This window comes from Tachypleus tridentatus, unplaced genomic scaffold (assembly GCF_004210375.1).
Source record: "Tachypleus tridentatus isolate NWPU-2018 unplaced genomic scaffold, ASM421037v1 Hic_cluster_2, whole genome shotgun sequence".
NCBI classification, from domain to species: domain Eukaryota; kingdom Metazoa; phylum Arthropoda; class Merostomata; order Xiphosura; family Limulidae; genus Tachypleus; species Tachypleus tridentatus.
The window spans coordinates 2,810,428-2,831,583 of record NW_027467782.1 but is presented as its reverse complement, the minus strand read 5'-3'; the positions used below and the strand labels follow the sequence as shown (position 1 = coordinate 2,831,583).

At 35.2% G+C, this 21,156-nt stretch overlaps 1 protein-coding gene across 3 annotated transcripts in view; it reads left to right on the top strand.

The window, feature by feature from the left end:
- LOC143243317 (uncharacterized) overlaps positions 1–21,156 on the top strand; it is a 302,587-nt gene that overhangs the window by 1,417 nt on the left and 280,014 nt on the right. For 2 of the 3 annotated variants that reach the window (XM_076487162.1, XM_076487161.1), the window contains exon 2: positions 14,233–14,336. In XM_076487162.1, coding sequence (XP_076343277.1) covers positions 14,233–14,291 — 59 coding nt within the window. In that variant the 3' untranslated portion in view covers positions 14,292–14,336. Of the gene's footprint in view, positions 1–14,232; positions 14,337–15,730; positions 16,691–21,156 lie in introns of those variants that run through there. The other variant, XM_076487164.1, reaches the window with a different exon arrangement.

Below are 21,156 nucleotides of genomic sequence, written 5' to 3'. Positions count from 1 at the left end.
ATTCAAAATAAGAAATTTAATCTCTTTGTTGTTTATCGATCTCCTAGATTGCCTGTATTGAAATTTATTGATGAGCTTTCATTAGAATTGAATTTATACAAATATGATATTAATATACTTGTTGGTGATTTTAATATAGATGTTTTGGCATTTGATGATGTTTGTTATAAGAATGCATATTTTAAGTTTTTGTCTGAGAACAATCTTCGTATTATTATTTCTTCTCCTACACGGATAACCAATGTTACTAATTCTTGTATTGATCATTTTTTAATTAGTGGAAATACTGTTAAAAATTGTTATTCTTATATTGTTGAGAATTTTTGACCGATCATTTTCCAATTGTTTTATGTATAGACATTTTATCGGATCTAGAACATGTCTCAAATGTTCAAAAGATTAAGTTTAATGAATTGAGTTCTTGTTTGAATTTTTCAGATTGGTCCTGTGTTATGAATTGTTCTGATGTTAATGTTGCTTATGATAATTTTGCTGAAGTGTTAACTGATTGTATTCAAAGTTGTACTACTACTGTTTCTGTGTCACGAAAGTTTAGAAAAATTAAGCCATGGATTACCAGTGAATTGGTTTTGTTAATGATTAAAAGAGATAAGTTAAAAAAGAAAGTACATCAATTTCCTGATGATATTTATTTAAAGATTAGATTTAAGTGTTTAAGGAATTATGTTGTTAGCTTGACCCGTAAGACTAAATGGACTTATTATCATAACCTGTTTAAGAATGCTAAAACTATTAAACAGAATTGGAATATTGTTAACTCTATTATTGATGTTAAAAAAAAAATAAGAAATTTTGTAATTTTGGTACTACTGATTTATCTGATTTGAATTATTTTTTTGTTAATGTTGCTAAATCTACTTGCTCCAATCCTAAATTTTGTTCTCAGGGCATGCCTCCTGCTCCTTCTTCTTCTTGTTACCTATATCCTGTTACTGTATCTGAAACTATGAATAATATTTTCTCCTTATCAAATTCAGCTTCTAATGGTGTAGATGGTGTTTCGGTTAAGATTTTGAAAGCTAATGCTAATCTTTTGCACCAATTTTGACTTTTTTAATTAATTTATCTTTTACTCAAGGGAAGTTTCCTAATGCTTTAAAGTTATCATTGGTCATTCCTATTTATAAATCTGGTAATATTTCTGATTTTACGAATTATAGACCTATTTCCTTATTAATACATTTCTCTAAACTATTTGAAAATCTATGAAGATTAGAATTTTATCATTTCTTGATAGACATTCAGTTTTGTCTCCTTCTCAATTTGGCTTTCGGCCTGGGCTTGGAACGGAGGTTGCTGTTGCTAAACTTGTGGGAAGTATTACAGAAGCTTTGGATTCTGATCTTCATCCAATTGCTGTTTTTCTTGACTTAGCCAAAGCTTTTGATTCTGTTAATCATAAAATATTGTTAAATAAATTATCTTATTATGGTTTTAGAGGCATTGTTTTTGATTGGTTTTTTTCTTACTTTCACAATAGAAAGCAATCAGTTTGTATCCATAATAATTATAGTGATTGGCTTACAATTAATGTTGGAGTACCACAAGGTTCTGTTCTGGGCCCTTTATTATTTCTCATTTATATAAATGATATTCTTTACCAACAGTTTTTTGGAGATATCCAAGCCTATGCCGATGATATTGCTGTTGTTTATAGTAAGCCAAATCTAATTAATGAAGCCATTATTTCTAGTGATCTTAATAAAATTAAAATTGGCTTTTCTGTAATGACTTATCCTTAAATATATCTAAATCTTTTCTTCTTCAGTTTAACCTTTATGGTGTCATTCCAGCTTTTCCTTCTATTTTTTATCATTCTAGTGATTGTTATACTTACCCTAATTGTAAGTGTCCCAAATTGACTCAAGTTTCCTCTGTTAAATATTTAGGAATTATTTTAGATCGAAAATTAAATTGGCAATTTCATATTAATTCTTTAGTTAATAAATTAAAATATAGTTCTATGCTAATTTTTGAACTTAGTCATTGTGCTCCTTATCATATTTTGTTAAGTGTATATTATGCTCTCTTTCAATCTTTCTTACAATATTGTATTTCAATTTGGGGTGGCACATATAAGACTTTTTTTAATTCCTATTCACAAGTTGCAAAAAAGTGTTTTCTCTCTTATTTTTACTCATAGGCTTGATACCGATTTCAGTAAATTTAACTCCCCTCTTTCATATGATAAACTTTATTTATATTTTTTAGCTTTATCTACATTGCATGTTTCTTTTAATAGGCCTTTTAAAGTCACTTCATATTTTACACGACTTCAATCTTTTTTTCCAATTAATGTACCCACACCACGTAAAACAGTTACACTTCATCAATATCTTTATTTGGCACCTCGTATTCATAATTTTATTCCTTATAGTATAAGATCTTCTATTAATCGTGTTAATCAAAAGAAATACTTAAAACAATGGATCTTAAATACTGATGATAATATTCTGGGAACTTTATATTGATTTTGTAAGTTTTGATTTTACATTATTATGTGTTTAACCATCACAGGACGAGTTAACTCTTTGTTGATGGTTTTATATTGATATTTGATTTTTTGTGTCTAATTTATTGCTTAATAAATTTATTATTATTATTATTATTATTATTATTAAAAGTTACGTACCATTTCGTACCATTGGTAAAATAGGAAGACATTGATTAAATCCTATGCAAAATAAAGTTTTCCAAGCAATTATTAATGCTAAAACAATGTTAGATGATGTAAGCCGATATGAATACAAAGTGTAGTTATGTTAGTTGTGTTCGATAGATTGTGGCCGATACTTGAAAGTGATCGGCATTACAGTCCCAAATCTCGAAAAACTACTCACTTTTAAACATTTTTGTTCATTTTTGTATAACTTTAGAATAAATACATGTAAACTTTGATTTATATGTTGTTTCATTCAGACCTTATGTAAATGAAAATGTGCAAATTTGCCCGTTTTTACATAGAAGATAGGTTAATTTCTAAATTTCATTATCCAGGTCACAAAAGCAATGTTTGAAGGGAATAATGGCCATTTTATGTGCTTTTACAACATACGCAATTAAGAAATAACACATACTATCCAGGAACAAAATTTGTGTTATATAGTGTTATAAAGTAGACAAGTTTTTATAGTAAAGAACGTTTTGGTATTTAAATCAACATTGAAAATCTAACAACGTATTTGAATTATAGAATTGATTGTAGTTACTTATTCGTGTATCTCAGAAGAGCTTTGTAAAAGTGTTAATACCATACCAGTCGTCCTGAGATACATTTTATTTCAAGTCGGTTTTCTTGTCTTATAAATATTAATCAGCATCAATTTTCAAAATTATTTATATATGGTTAAACAAAAACAATAGAAAGATGAATCTATTTTCAAAACTATGTAAAATTTAATGTAAAATACTGACATAAACTAAGAAACATATGACGATCAAAGATATATAGAGACAAGTTTGGGTGTTTTTAACAGTAGAATTGTTTGATTTTATCAATAAATTTTCTCATATGTTCTTTTCAGTTAGTATCAGGATCGTGTTTTAGTCCTGTGATGTTCTGTTCAGAAAAACTGTATTTATTTTAAGTCATGTTTTCATAGAATTGGGAAGGTGTTTTTTTGTTTGTTGTCCTTTCGACCTTACTTTCAAGTTACGTTCTGTTTCACTTATGTAAAGGGTGAGCAACTATTACAATGTATTTTTGTACTGTTTTATGTTTTATCAACGTGCGTTTAATTTCTATTTCACGGATGAAAAACGAATCTAGGTGTTATATTCAGATTATATACATGTATATATATATGCCATTTTTTTCAAAATCGATGATAGAAGTACACTAATATTTTCTAGACACAAGTAATTTGTTTTTCTTCATTTTGGAAAAATCTTAACTTCGTTTGTTTGTTAAACACCCTTTGTCTGTTTCTCTCTTATGTATCTATCGTTTCTATAACTACTTTAGTAGTGAACTGGTTAACGTCAGTGAAACATTCACTTTAGTGCATAGCTTCTTTATCGATGTTTTCTGTTCTGTACATAGTGTATTCTAAGTTTAGAGTTCCTTCTAGTGTGTCTAACTTCTGGTAGATAACACGATGAGAAAATCAGTTTATGTAATTTCCGTTGTTTGTGTTATTTCTATGAATTTTAGCGGTGAAACCTTGGGAGGGGCGTCATGTGATGCTGACATTTGAAAAATAAATCGTTTCGTTGTTTACGTTTCCCTCTGTGAAATGTTTAAATTTCTGTAGATTGTTTGTGTGTTAGAGAAATTTTGTTTATCTTGACATGTGAAATCACAGAAAACGTCACCTGTATATCTGAACAAAACTGCAGGTTTCTATTTGGAAGTGACTGATTCCTGTTATTTTATGTGATACAAGAAAAGAACGGTCGAAGTGACGAATAATCAAAGACAGTTAGCTCATAATCACATGATACTACAGAACTGGATGCAACAGTGTTCTGACCCTGGGTTAAACCTGTTAACTCTTCAAAAGGTATTGATCACAAAAATACATTTCGACGCAATCTTCCAGTATTAAGTTTTCATGAAATCATTCAGTGACTGTGAATACTACACGAATGTATTTTAGTACAAACACGAACACTTTAACTTCCCTACGAAACTATATAAATAGGAATACCTAATACCCCGTGTCTACTGTAAAGAGCACATGTCTACAGCTCTCCTCTTGTGATCCAATGGTTGTTTTGTCCGTTTGGTGTAGCGAACTCTTCCAAGTTCACTGAGATTGGTTATTTTGTAGTAATGTGTATCTTACTGTTTTAATGGAACAATTAAACCTTTATTTACATCAAAGTCTTTACCATGATATCTACTCTACTGTTGATTGCATGTAAAGAATATAGGCTGAGAAACTTGAAATTCCTTTTGTACATCAACCACTTCTATGGTTAACAGTGTCAGTTTCACTTACATTATAAGTGTCCTAATGACCTTCGATGTCCACAACATTGATTTTAATCGTTTGGTATTTGTCATTTCTCTTCTGGGAGTCACACTACTGATGGAAATAGTAAGGTTATCAGTCCATAGACGTAGCTTGATATGGTGAGAGAAACATTCACATTATTAAATAATCGACATGGGACTGATATGAATACACCTCCTTCTAGATGCTTCAGACATGTTAAGGAAAATAGATAAGACAAGAAAACAACAAGTCTTTTTCTTTAATATGATTATTTAAACTTATAAAAGACACGGGACTCCACGACGTACATTTTAATCTAAGTTCGTCATGGCTTTCAACAAGATAAAGTGATCACACATTTTTAAAATAAAATATAACAAATAGAAAGAACTGTAAACATGTTAATTTGGTTATAAACTGACAGATTTAACTATTTTATCTCATGATGTAGAGAAGATGAATATCAATCACTCTGTACCATTAGTAACTACAGTGTTAACTTCAGGGCCCGGAATAACCAAGCGTGTTAAGGCAGGCGACTCGTAATCTGAGGGTCGCGGCTTCGCATCCCCATCGCGCCAAACATGCCCGTCCTTTCAGCCGTGGGGGCGTTATAATGTAACGGGCAATCCCACTATTCGTTGGTAAGAGATTAGCCCAAGAGTTGGCGGTGGGTGGTGATGACTAGCTGCCTTCCCTCTAGTCTTACACTGCTAAATTAGGAATGGCTAGCACAGATAGTTCTCGAGTAGCTTTGTGCGAAATTCAAAAACAAACAAATAAAGTGTTAACTTTACATTGTAACTGAAGTACACAAAGAACACACGACTGGAATTAGGAAGATAAAACTAAAATGTATTATATTCCAGATTGTTTTCATATACCAGTTGAGATATTTATTCTGGCTAATAAATGGTAAGTTTCTTTACATTTGAACACCGTGATTAGTTAGTGGAAATACATTGCTTTGTGTTTGTTTCTCTAATGAAGGATAATCCTTATTACTATTTTCTTCTGAATTTAATACACTGATACAACAGACAGAATATTTAATTAGACAGAAAAGTTAGTTTAAACCTAACACGTTTTATTGTCACAGTTATTCAATCTCACTAATTGTCCTTAACGCTTAATACAAAAGATGCCAACATCAGCGGAAGTAGAGAAGAACGTATATGTCAACTACACAATAACTGTATGGTATAATTACTGTGTTTCAAATTTTATAAAGAAGGTTTATACCCATCCATTTTTCCATGCTTTCAGTAGCTAGCAATTCAATTTCCTAAGGTTTTAAAATCAACACAGCTTTTATTTGTAGTAAATCATACAATATGGGCTATTTGGGTTCTGCCCACCACCAGTACTGATACCCGGTTTTTAGTGTTGTTAGTTCACTGACATGCCGCTGTGCCACTAGGGATCTAACACAACTTTGGAAAACAAAAAACTAATTTTCATGTTCTCGGAAGAAAGTCTACGTTTGTTATGTATCTATCTCACCTGTCATTTTTTGTTTTAAGCATAGTGTTACAGAAAGAGATGTCTGTGGTTTGCCAACCATGAATCAGGGCGTAACCAAGGGGAGGGTTGAGGATTAAACCCCCCTCCCCATGGACCCAAACATTTTAGACAAGTTCAGTTGCCGCCTGTGAAGTTTCATAAAGATCCGTGATTGCATGGCAGATAATTTCACACACAACAAATGGTCAATTGCAAATTTCTGACTGAATACTCTTTTAACACAGCAAGTTTTGTCAGAACTAGAGAAATGCAATCGAATATCTATGAAAGGCTTAAACGCCTGTTCGTTCCTGCTAGGACATCTACAACACAGTTTGGTTCAACTTTTATATCACGGTGAATGTATAATGAGGCCAGGCCATTGAATCGATCTTCAGTGGTGTATTTTTCAAATACGTTTTGAGTCTTCTGAGGGTTGAAAACGAAAGCTCCACTGAACTCGTTGACACAGGTAGCGTTGCAAATACTTCCAACAGTCTAGAAATGACTGGGAAGATTTCTGCATTGTACATTGCATATGTATCTATGACATTTTCGGTCTGTTGCTTGCAAGTGATTTGTACCAAACCCTAAGTTCACCTACTGCAGCTAGTGAAGTACTGTCAATGTCAGCCTTGTCTTTAATTTGGTCACAAATTTGGTGCTGTTGTGCTGTAGATTCTGATCGTTTTGTGGTAGATCCTGATGGCAGTAAAAACATTAAGTTTAAAAGAAGAGTTTTGTGACTGAACAGACGGTCACATATTTATGAAAGAACGTGGTCAGCAAATGGTACAAATACAACAATACGAAAGTACTCTTCAAGGCTAGTGGTTTATGGGTTAGCACGGTACATCTGTCTTTTAGCCTGCCTTGGCATTATGATGTCAATTTGAAGCTCACTACACAGAGTTTGAGCCTCACAGAAAATGTTGTTAAATTCATTCACAGTATTATTTCCGAATGAACGGATTAAATCTTTCACTATTTCATCGTGATGCATCGTAGCACCCAAATCAATGTTCTGTTGCTGCAGTAAGTTGCATAGAGGCAAACTAAAGGAAAACAATTTAACAATGGTAAGTAACAACAAACAACCTACAGAAATTCAAACATTTCACAGAAAGAAACGAAAACAACGATACGATTAATTTTTCAAACGTTAGAATTACACGACGCCCCTCCCAAGGTTTCGCCACTAAAATTCATATAAAAACACAAACAACGGAAATTACATAAACTGATTTTCTCATCGTGTTATCCACCAGAAGTTAGACACACTAAAAGGAACTCTAAACTCAAAATACACTATGTACAGAACAGAAAACATTCATAAAGAAGCTATACACTAAAGTGAATGTTTCACTGACGTTAACCAGTTCACTACTAAAGTAGTTATAGAAACTGTAAATACATTAAAAACAACAGACAAAGGGTGTTTAACAAACAAAGTTACATTTTTTCCAAAATAAAGAAAAACAAATTACTTGTGTCTAGAAAATATTAGTGTACTTCTATCAGAGGGGCGTAGAATTTTACACCCGATGGGAGGATGATTTTACAACCAATTATGTGAACTGATCAATTTGGAAATTTGTAATCTCTGATTACGTGAATCTGAAAGCTGTAAACATGCAGTCACAGAGTGATCTTGTTGCCACGATACTTCAAGGTTTCCATGTAGGGTTGTATAAGTGAGGTGTTGTGAACAGTTTTCAAAATGTTGACAGAATAAAGACAAATATGTCACAAATTAACTGCCACATGAATTTATTCCTGCACACTGTACAGCATAAAAGATGGCCATTATACTTGACAAGGTTTCTGATAACTTTCATTGCATGAATTATGTTTTCAAATATTAATAAAATTGGTAATTACCCTTGATAAGTTTATATCTACTGAAAAACTGTTAATGTTGTTTCATAAAAATAATTATAACGTCTTTGTAAACTTTTGAAAATTACGCATCAATACAATGTAGCACATAATTATTCATACTTTTCATTGAAGTAAGATTCATTTAGTACTTTAGTCTACATGTTCCCAAACGTAGACCTCCTTTGTGATGATCTGTTTATAAATTCTTTTATAAGCTCTTCTATATTTATCTTGTCGACCTCATCTTTGTGTGACAAACTACCACATGGTTGAGGCAGCACTGAGACATAGTTGACCTTAACCATGTCTTCAACCGTCTTAATGCGGAAAAGCTGCGTTCACATTCGCAGCTGGATACTGGACATACAAGCAAAATTTTCATGAGAAGAAACACTTCATAAAACACCTGCTGGCTTGTTTCATGCATTTTACAATAAGCATCCTTTGCATTGCACCTTTCAGAGATACTGCTTTTGTTGTTTGTTCCTTTGAACGTGGGCAATTCAAACTCGAGCCGTTGTACACAGATTTCTGGAAAGAAGTTTATAACCGAGTTATCAATCTTGCCAGATGTGATCATGTTCTCAAGTGCTAGATATTGCCTCAAGTCATTGTTGTCTGCATTGAATCTAGTGGTCAGATGTTCTATGACTGGGTCCACAAATTCAAAATATTGGCTTCTGTAGTAATCTCTAACAGTTGCAGAATGGTGTGCTGATCCTGTGATCCTTCTGGGGGGTCAAAAGGCACCGGATCTAGGAAAGTTATCTTTTTTTCAGCTTCATCAAATATCTTGTCGTAAATTTTCGCTGTTCACAATACCCGCAATTGCTCAACTGTAATTGCAGATTCTTCCATCATGCCAGATACTGTCGCTGATTTTGCTTTCTATGCACGGTTTAGTTCCTCTAATGCAGCTAATGGATGCTGAGCCATTAACAATCCTAAAAAATGTCTTTCCTTTGTCAAATCTTTCCAGCAGATCAGGAGCTTTCACTGCTACATCTGCAGTTTTATTTGCTAATTCAGACAAAGAACCAACAATGTCACTGTAGTGATCATTAGCACATATAATTGCAGATAGGCGGCACAACCAGCGTGTTGGACACAGTGGGCGGATGTATTTAACTGGACCATTGTGGCTGTCTGAAGATACAATATTTTCAAAGATCGTCTTGTGTTTGCCTGACCTCTGAAGCAAGACACCAAGTTCATGTACCCACTGGAAAGAATCTCGAACACATTCACAAGCTTCAACTGCATGTTACATTATTAAATTAGCCTTGTGTGAAAAAACAAAGCTGACGGTTGCTTCTCTTTTATTTTTGCCTGTAATCCACTGTACGTACCATTCATGTTAGCGGCTCCATCATAAGTTTGTGCTCTTAATCCTGACAGTGGTAAATTGAGTCTGGTCAGTACATCAAGTATAGTCGAGGATATTCTTTCACCAGTTGTATTGGAAATACTGTACAAACCAAGAAATGTCTCATGGACGTCAAGGTTCTCATCTACGTATCGTACACATATTGCTTCCTGTTCGGCACCTGTAACATATTGAGTGCCATCAACCATTAATGCAAAGATTTTACTTTGCTGCACTTCGTGTGCTATGTTCCTCAGTATTTCATGACTGAACATCTCCATTATTTTATTCTGAGCCTGGGGTGATGTGAATGTGGTTTTCTTTGACAAGTAGGCCGTCAACTCAGGATCTTCCTCTTCCAGGAGCTTCATTAACTGCAGGAAGTTCCCTTCCGTATCAGTATGTCCATGTAATGCTCAACCTTGACACAGTAAGAAACGTAAACTTCTGAATATTTTTGCTAAACTTCTTTTGTATTCTTCCTGCTGCTTCTTTTTTCCATCATGTAGCTGGACAGTCACTGAAGTTACATCAAGTGAACCTTCTGGAGATATAGCGAATCTGTGCTGAGAGGAGGATTGATGTTCGTTGAATTTCTGCTTTGCCTTCTTCCAGTTGCAAAAAACCGGTTAATATGAAGGTATACTCCACTGGCCTCTCCAATTTCCCTGTAAAAAGGCCTCTATTTCCCTCCTTGGTACAATGAAAACATATGACTTTTTTGAGTCTGACTGTCGAAGTACAACCATGGAAACTCATCAAACCACTTCCTTGGAAGTTGATATTTTCAGAATTTTCTTTCTGTCGTGGTATTAGTTGTGCGTCTGGATGATATGGCTTTCCACACTCAATCTGTGGAGTGTCAGATTTTTCATTACTGCACAAACTTGTTTCACAACTATCTGGTGGTTCATGATGTGCAATAATTGCAAAGCATTTTCAGACTCGTCCTCTGATGAACATGGTATTTCTTCTGTATGGCAAGTTTCTATTCCTTTGTTTGAGATTGTTGGATTATCTGCATCTGCATTGTCACTTGTAGTACTACTAGATGGCTTGCAGAACTCTCTGATATCGGACAGTTTCAGACGCTTGCTTGTCGTAATTGGAATCTGTTTCCCAGATGACTCAACAGGCTAAAATACAGTCTTTATTGAAAAACTCTAACGTACAACGAACGAAGGTAGAACAAAATGGAGGTAGAACTGAACTGTACAATGTATTTAAGTCGAACGCGCGAACCTCACAGTGACTACCGAGCCGACTGACCGCCTGGGCATCGCTGGGACAATAATGTGTGCTAGTTACAACACAAGTAATTGCATGTTTCTCGAAAATACTTAAACAATCACAAATATATTATATTCCTGTTACAGCTAATCAAAAGGTAAACACGTTGTGATATAATGTCTAACAGCACGTCTATTAAATAAAAACACCTAAACAAAACTAGCAATAAAATTGGAGTAGAGGCTTCAGGCCGTTGAAATTGCTCCTTTTGTGTTCTAATTATACAAGAAAATACAATATTTTTACTATCTATGATAAGAGAATATATTGTTCTTTTACCATAAAGCACCAACACTTTATTAGAGAGCGGTGATAATTTGAAATTTCATGGATTAATGAGGGCCACAAACATAGGCCTAATGAGCCCTGTTGTAATATCGAGGCTCAGACTAAAGGGAGCGGATGGGGGTAATGTAGGGCGTGTCTGAATCCGAGCGACCCGAACCTGTCGTTAACTGTACACTAAACGTACACTATGGTCAGCGGATTCGTTAGTTAAAGAGAGTAAGGCGTTCGACAGTAAAACCGGCTAGACATGCATAAGAACAAATGGCGTAGGAGAACCGCACAATATACACATAAGATTGATGCAGCTACAAGCTACAAATGGCCTGTCAGATCTAGATCACAGGAGTTTACGTTTGGGAGTGATATTTTCGAATTTCATGCTCTGTTCAAATTGTTGTGATGAAAATTTTACTTAATCTTACACTAAGTGCAAGACGTAAGTAGATTCTGTAATAGTTGTTGCAAGCCTTGCATGTATACTTAGGCCTACTGACTGATACTTACGAACCATCGCTAAGATTGAAAAGCTTAGAAGCACGCCTATATTAAAGATGTACATTTCGGCTACTGAAAAATCCTACATCTAGGCCTAGTTATGTAATTCGATTGGTTTGTTTGTTTTGGAATTTCGCACAAAGCAACTCGAGGGCTATCTGTGCTAGCCGTCCCTAATTTAGCAGTGTAAGACTAGAGGGAAGGCAGCTAGTCATCACCACCCACCGCCAACTCTTGGGCTACTCTTTTACCAACGAATAGTGGGATTGACCGTCACATTATAACGACCCCCAGGAGGGCGAGCATGTTTGGCGCGACGCGTGCGCGAACTCGCGACCCTCGGATTACGAGTCGCACGCCTTACGAGCTTGGCCAGGCCAGTAATTTGATTGGTAAGAAGACGAGAATCACAAGAACAAACACACAATTCGTAAGCCTGTGATGCAATAAAACAATTCAACAGACCAAACTGTAGGGGAGGTTATTATATGCACCATACCCCCACCTAAAATGAAAGGGGGATGTATCCCCTATCCCCCCTGGATCTACGCCCTTGTCTATCAGAGATTTTGAAAGACTGGCATATATATATATATATATAATCTGAATATAACACTTAGATTCGTTTTTCATCCGTAAAAACGCACATTGATAAAACATAAAACAGTACAAAAATACATTGTAATAGTTGCTCACCCTTTTACATAAGTGAAACAGAACGTAACTTGAAAGTAAGGTCGAAAGGACAACAAACAAAAAAACACCTTCCCAATTCTATGAAAACATGACTTAAAATAAATACAGTTTTTCTGAATAGAACATCACAGGACTAAAACACGATTCTGATACTAACTGAAAAGAACATATGAGAAAATTTATTAATAAAATCAAACAATTCCACTGTTAAAAACACCCAAACTTGTCTCTATATATCTTTGATCGTCATATGTTTCTTAGTTTATGTCAGTATTTTACATTAAATTTTACATAGTTTTGAAAATAGATTCATCTTTCTATTGTTTTTGTTTAACCATATATAAATAATTTTGAAAATTGATGCTGATTGATATTTATAAGACAAGAAAACCGACTTGAAATAAAAATGTATCTCAGGACGACTGGTATGGGTATTAACACTTTTACAAAGCTCTTCTGAGATACATGAATAAGTAACTACAATCAATTCTATAATTCAAATACGTTGTTAGATTTTCAATGTTGATTTAAATACCAAAACGTTCTTTATTATAAAAACTTGTCTACTTTATAACATTATATAACACAAATTTTGTTCCTGGATAGTATGTGTTATTTCTTAATTGCGTATGTTGTAAAAGTACAGAAAATTGCCATTATTCCCTTCAAACTTTGCTTTTGTGACCTGGAAAATGAAATTTAGAAATTAACCTATCTTCTATGTAAAAGGACAAATTTGCACATTTTCATTTACATAAGGTCTGAATGAAATAACATATAAATCAAGATTTATATGTATTTATACTAAAGTTATACAAAAATGAACAAAAATGTTTAAAAGTGAGTAGTTTTTCGAGATTTGCCACTGTAATGCCAATCACTTTCACGTATCAGCCCCCAGATATAGTCTCGGCATTTGACTTTGTAAGATGAAGATCTCCGATCAAGTCATCGAGGTCTCTTTGGTTGGGGTGGTATGGGTTTATCTCACCAGCTGCACTTCTGAACTTGTAATCTGGATCTTCAACGTCTACCTCCTCTTCTGATTTCCTGCTTGCTTTCTCTCTGTCGGAGTGGGTCAGAGAGCTCAGGGCAGTGTGGCACTGGGGTGATCGATGATGGGAGGTACGGATACATGATAGCAAATGCATTCTTGCCACCCAGACGTTTGGAAGGGTCTACCATGCAGAAGTAGCAATTGCTTGAGTGGTCAGTGGGTTCACGCCAAATGTTTGGAATAGCGAACTTCATGGTTCTCTTTTTCCCCTCTGTACCATCCTGCAAAAGAGCAAACTAAAATTGTTATTATGAAGAATAAATTTATTTCATCCACAACTAATGTGTGAGAGGTTCATATAAATTTTTTTTTGATATTTTTGGAAATTATAAAAAAAAAGATGTTTAAGTTTTAAAAGGTCTAAAATTTGCCCGTCTTACCTTCTAGAGATTTTTTGCAGTGCTCGCAGGTAAAATGAGATGCCCAAGGTTTGTCTTGATCACCGATAGACATGCTGAAATATGCCTCGTAGGCTTCACACATTTTAGCGGATGCGGTCACGTGCTCCATGCTTGATATTGCTGGTACACAAAAATATGGCTAACAGAAATGGGAAAAAACTGTCTCTTAAATTAATTTACTCTAATCCTGCTTTGCAAAAATGTAGTTTAATATAAGAACATTCATAATACTTTTGTCAAAAAACATTGATCTTGTATTTAATGTATTTTAAGTTATTAAGTTTCATTATTCAGGTCATTCGGAGACAACGAGCAATGTCAAAGACAATATGTGGACTGTATTCCTCTACTGAAAGAAACAATATAAGGAAAATTTACTATATTTGAGAGGGAAGAAGGTATGTAATATAAGATTGGTCTTCTTTGTTACATTTTGACATACATCATAAACTGTCATCACTAGAAGTTAGTCAATCATACTGATTTTAATTGGTGACTTGACTGTATTTTTCATTCACATATATGAGCATGACTTCAATGCTATTGTTAAATGTTCTTTCAAACAGCTGCTACACAAATAACTATATGTACCTAATGAATACATTTTATATAGAGAGTGAGACAAATTCTATCTATTTGAATGATACTCGATACATTAGATAATGTTTTCAGCTAAACTGTTTCTTTTAACAAGGCGACCTAACATATGGTCCTGAGACTTATTGTTTTTATATGCATGAACACTGACTGACGTTTAGCTCCTTCAAGAAGCATATTAAACAACATAGTAAATAGCAATGTTACATAGTGGTTTTCAACATACAGTATTATAAATAATAAATTCAACAAAAGAATCAGCTGCACATTTCAAAATAAGAAATAGATGTGTTTGAATATTAGTTTAACATTTTGTATAATTATTCACTGGATGTGTCAACCTAACACCCAGCATTGTAATTTTATGAGATATCAAATGTATTTTATGAGTTTATTTTAAAATGGTTTATTATGTTTCTTATATTTTACAAATCCTGAATAAATTCACGAATATTCCTCACCACAGAACAGTTGATGTTCTTGTAACAGTTACAACTGTAATCTAATGTAACAATAAATTTCTAACAATCCATAAGGTGTAATGTATAAACTAACATTGAAACTTAAAACAGATATTTGAACATTTAAACATTTAATATAACTACTGTTATTGTGAAATGATATTAAACAAATTAATATTTAACCTGTGAACAAATAATAAATACGGGATTATTTTTATATTACATTTGTAAGTTTCTGAAACATATAAAGCACAGTTGTGTTCAAATTCATAAAACATGAGCATGTGGTATGTAATTCGGAGGTTTATTGGTTTTCTTAGATTCAGCAAAACTCTACATTTGCATTACAAATATAAGAACAAGTTGTATATGTTGACCACAAATATATTAAATGATTAAACACATCTGTCTACTTTAGTATTTCAGGTCATGAACATTACTCGATACCTCATACAAAAATGTGTAGTAACAAGGAAAGCAAACTCACACACACTCTTCAATAGACAAGTTGTGTACAGTGTAAGGTTTAACACTTTGAGAAGTGGATAATGTATGAAGTACTCTTGACTAAGCACACAACTAGTACAGTAGTTGAATATGTTTAAATCTGTTTTCATCACAAATGTCACGTTTAATATGGTAATAGATAAGGCCATATCAAGTATATTACTTACAGAAGTACTGATCATGAACATATAAATAATCAGTGTTTAATTATTTTTACCATACTATAGCAGATGAGAAGTTACTGATGAAGTCATGGTCAGAAAATTCTTTCGGAGAGCATTTTGGCAGTGCATAAATATTTTAACACTTTCTTGTATGTAGTAGTTCAGCAGTAAATATTCTAGATGTGTGATAAATATTGGTAGTTTCTTTAATTAGAAACGTGTATACTATTTTTCTTGCATTTATTTTTACTGTGTAACATTCTATGTTACATATTTTTCTAAATGTAGTTACAATATCTTTTGTAATTCAGATGTAAGTATTTAATAAGTACTATTCTTTTATCATAGACAAAAGTTTCATGGCACAACTATTGTCCTGTTACACTTTTAGAATTATTTGTCATGTTTATTACCATGCCATCATCAAGTGAGGCCATATTATATCATTCCAAGGGGTAGTACAGGTTAGTATGAGTTAGGAGCTTTACTTCATTACTATGAAATAGGAATGATCATTGATGTAGTAGCTATTATAAAAAATATAGAACAGTGCACTATGTTCATAGTTTGATCTAACTGTGCAGGACACTTATTATCCTTGATCTCATCTCTCGCTTGTGAAGACGTTTGAATTGCATCTTGCCCTCTTCTACATAATCTAAGTGGCTTGTAGTTGGATGCAGACTTGGTCTTCGTGTTTTCATTAAGATTCTTTTGTTCTAATTTCACATTAATATTACCTTGCTTTTATTGTACAATCTATTTTTGAAATTACACAAAACATTTATGAACTTGTGTTTTGAAGATACTTGTAACTGTGTTGAGCATCAGTGTACTTGAATACCACCCTTTAAGGTCATTCTAAGGCTTAGTTAAATAATTGATTTCTACTTCAGTTAGTGTGCTTTTTAAACACAATATATCATACTCAATAAAATTTAATTTCGGTCAATAAAATAATTTCATACATTATACACACAAACATGTAAGTAACATTCACAGAATAAAATGATATTCACATTTTGTTTTTTGCTTGTAATTTCTTTAGGAATCTCAAGAATTTTAACATTGTAGTGATAACAGGTGATGCTTTCAGAAAATATTCACAAAACCCATAAAGATGATGATGTTATTTTGATTTATAAAAAATGAAGTTAATAATACGTATTATTTAACGTAAGAATCATTTGATATTTATGTAGTAAAGTATGATGAACAAATAAACAGGTTACGAGACAGAGGGTACGAAATATTATATGTATATTTTTTACATACTTTCAATAACTGTATGTATACTAATATATTAATGTGACATATTTTATATGAAAGTTTAATACTGTCTTAATATTCAGTTCCAGATATTTTTACTGTCAATCTTGTTGTCTCATTTAGTACCAGTTCTCTTTATCAATCTTTTCACCTAATGCAGTACCTGCTTTCTTTGTCATTCCCCTCGGTGCGGATTCCTGTACGTGGGGAAGAGACCTCCCAGGAAGTTCTGTTCTTTCAGTTTATCTCATCTGGGAACTAAACATCTGCTCACGTGTTTGTTGTGCGTGGCGACCCGTGGAGGGAAGAAGAGGATCCTGGAGGTTCAGGGGCCCAACCCTAACACCCCACTTTGCCCTTGAATTTCTGTAGACGTGCGGCTTTGAGGTGGGCCCCCTTGAGCCAATCGGTTGGCCCACTTCGGCTAGAGTCAACCATGTACCAGTGTTGGATGTTCTCAACAGGTGTTGTGGACATTGGATCTGATACTGGTGTTTGGGTATAGTGCTCACGAAACTCTAGCGTTTTTGCAGTGTCCTTGTTTGACATTGTAGTGCGTCCCCTAGTAGGGCTCCATGGTGGGTGGGGTCAGTAGGTACCGAAATTTCCATTCTTTATTATGGATCCTCCAAATAAAAACTTGAATAAAATAGTGAAAAACAGTCCATAGGTAAACAACCACGTCTTGAAGATTCTGAGCAACAGTCTTCATCATCTGGAAAACCTGTTGCACCTCATTTTCTTATCCTACATTCTCTTTCAGACAAACCTTTAGGGCAAATGTCTCCCCTTTTTCATTGAGAAGGGACTAGAGTGATTTGCTGGCTCTTCAAAGTCACTAAAAAAACTTCGATCTGGTAACATATTGGTGGAAACACCCACATCTCAACACAGTGAACTCTTCTTGCGCTCAAAAGCAATTGGAGATATACCTATTGAGGTTACACCTCATGCTACATCGAATTAATCATGAGGAGTTATTGTTCAAAGGGATTTGAAGAACATCCCTGAGTCAGAGATTCTCGCTGGTTTCTTCACTCAAGGAGTTTCTGCAGTGAGATGTATCTCCACTCGCAAAGATGGAATTACGATGTCGAACAATATCCTTGTTCTGACATTTACATCACCACGACCACCTGCCACCATCAAGACAGGTTATCTTGATTGCAGGGTACAGCCATACATTCCAAACCCTCTCCGATGTTTCCAGTTCGATCACTCAAAGACGTCATGGTATGGTTCCTTGACGTGGGCTCCTTGTGCTGGCAAAGACCATGATACCTACGAGTGTGAAAGGGACCCTCATTGTGTCATTTGCAAGGGCTCTCACCCTTCCCACTTTCATTCTTGCCCTAAATGGTTGGAAGAAAAAAGGTGCAGTGTTTGAAAACAATTCAAAACATTACTTATCCTGAGGTTCGAAAGTTACTGTCCACCACTTCATCTCGGATGTATACTGCTGCACTTCGTTCCACTACTACAGTGGGAGTGCAAAAAGAATAATTCTCAAAACAAATAAAAGTCTTTTGACCTTCATGGTTAAAAAGTTGATCAATCGACTTCAACGCCCATCTCTGTCCCTTACGTACATTCCAACAAATCCCAAGATCCACTTCCTTTGGTTTCGGGTAGAGGCATTTCCTCGGACACATCTTTTTTCTCCTACCCAAGATGCAAAGCGATCATTTGTTCAGTCACTGTAATCCCCTTCCAACAGCAAAGGCCTGCCCAATCGACCCAGGACATGATCCATGGATGTCGCTAGACCTCCCTTGAATAAAGACAGTAAGTAAAAAATATGTGGTCGTAAACAGAAGGGTCCCCTACCAAATTCGTCTACATGTAAATAAAAATGGCTACCTTGATACAATGGAACTGTCGAGGTTTACGTTCTAATCTGAATGACATTAAAACACTGAATGCTTCCTACCATTATGTATGTCTTTTTCACAGGAAACATTTCTGAAATCTGCCGATACAGTCACTTTTCACGGTTTTCTTTGTACAGAAAGAACAGGCTGTGTGATGGACGAATGCACGGAGGGGTGGCAGTGTTGGTTGATCAGCATGTGCACACACTCTCTTTGCCAATCGACACACTTTTGGAGGTCGTAGCCATCCGTGTTTCCTTGGGTCATACCATCACTGTTTGTTCTCTCTATCTGTCGCCTGGAGAAACATGTGACCAATCAGACGTTAATACTCTCATTAAACAGTTGCCGTTTCTCTTTGTAACCCTGGGGGGACTTTAATGGACATCATCCCTTCTGGGTAAGTGTTGATATTGATAGGAGCATATGCTTTCTGATCACCATCTCTCTCTTTTCAATTCTGGTTTTACTACTTATTTTCATGCACCTAGACAGTCCTTTACTGCTACTGATCTCTCAATTTGCTCTCTTCTTTATTCTTCCAGTTTTCATGGAGAGTTGACAATAATCCACGAGGCAGTGGTCATTTTCCTATAATTTTGAGACTGGCCATGTTCGATGCTACCCGACCTAATGCCCCAGTGGAAGCTGGATTACGCAAACTGGCCCTCTTTCACTGCTCTCGCAGAACTCGATCCTGCCATCTTCTGTAAGCCATGAATAGATGACTGTGTAGCAGAAGTAACTGACTGTTTTATACAAGCAGATGCTCAATGTATTCCTAAAACCTCGACACGTTTCCCACAATATCCTCGTCCGTGGTGGAATTCTGCCTGCCATATGGCACGAAAGGCTCCAAAACAGGCCTAGGATACTTTCTGTAGATATTTCACACTTTCGAATCGCATCGCTTTCCACCAGGCCCGTGCACATGCTCAGTGGATAAGACGTCAAATCAGAAGGAATCATGGATTAAGTTCACAACCAGCATATCTTCTACTACTAGTTCCAAAGTCATAGGGGATAACATTCAAAAGGTTCAGTGGGCAATATATTCTGTCCCCTTCTCGATCTTGCTGATACCTGGAGCATCACCGATACTCTAGAGGAAGCTTTTGCCGGGTATCTAGCTCTTCTACTTCTTCCTCCACCTTCTTAGTCATCAAGACTCGGACAGAGCAATCACCTCTTTCCTTTTGAGCTAATTCTCTCTGTGACTATAATCGTCTCTTTACACTAGTGGGACTCAAACTTGCCTTTCGTTGGTCTGGCAGTACATCAGTTGAATCTGATAATAAACACTATGAGATGCTGCGCCATCTATCTTCTGCTTCTCTTGCTATTCTTCTGATTGTTTTAACCAGATCTCGCAGAAGAATGTTTTTCCTGATGCCTGATGTCAAGCTATTGTCATACTTTTCTTTAAGCCTGGGAAGGATCCCAAGATTCCTTAAAATTACCATCCAGTTGCTTTGACGAGTTGTCTCTGTAAGACCTCAGAGAGGAAAGTTAATGCTCGTCTTGTTTGGTTTCTCGAATCAAACAACCTCCTCTGCCCACAGAGTGTCGGTTCCGACGACAGCGTTCCACCGTGGACCACCTGGTTCGACTTGAAACATCAATCAGAGAAGCCTTTCTCAAATGACAACATCTTGTATCAATATTCTTTGACATTGAGAAGGCTTATGATACAACATGGAGTATGGCATTTTGCGAGACCTCCATATATATGGGTCACGTGACCATTTGCCCATTTGTATTTAAACAAATTAAATGGACAAGAGATTCCAAGTTCGTGTGGTTTGACACTTTCTCATTCTTTTCTATAGGAACTTGGAGTCCTTCAAGGCTATGTTTTAAGTGTCACACTTTCCAGTATAAAAATTAATGCCATCACTAAACAACTCCCTCTCACTATTGACTGTGTCCCTGAGACAAAGTTCTTGGGGCTTCTCTTTGACTGTAAGCTGATCTTTATACCACACATCAAGCAGATATGGGTCAAATGCACAAGAGCACTGAACATTCTCTGTGTCCTCTCTTCTACCACTTGAGAAGCGGGTCAGTGTTCTATGCTAAACATATATCGTGCTCTTATTCTATCAAAACTCGACTATGGATCACTGGTCTCTAGCTCTGTTAGGACCTCGGCTTTAAAATACTGTATCCCATTAATAATCAAAGACTTCAGCTCTGCACCAGGGTTTCCTGTACTTCCCCAGTTCAGAGCTTATACAAAGAGTCTCATGAACCTTCTTTGCACGTCCGCCATTTGGAACTGTCTTTACTATGTGCTTAGAAACTTCATTCCTCACCAAAGCATCCCATCTGAAGTTGTGTTTTTCTTCC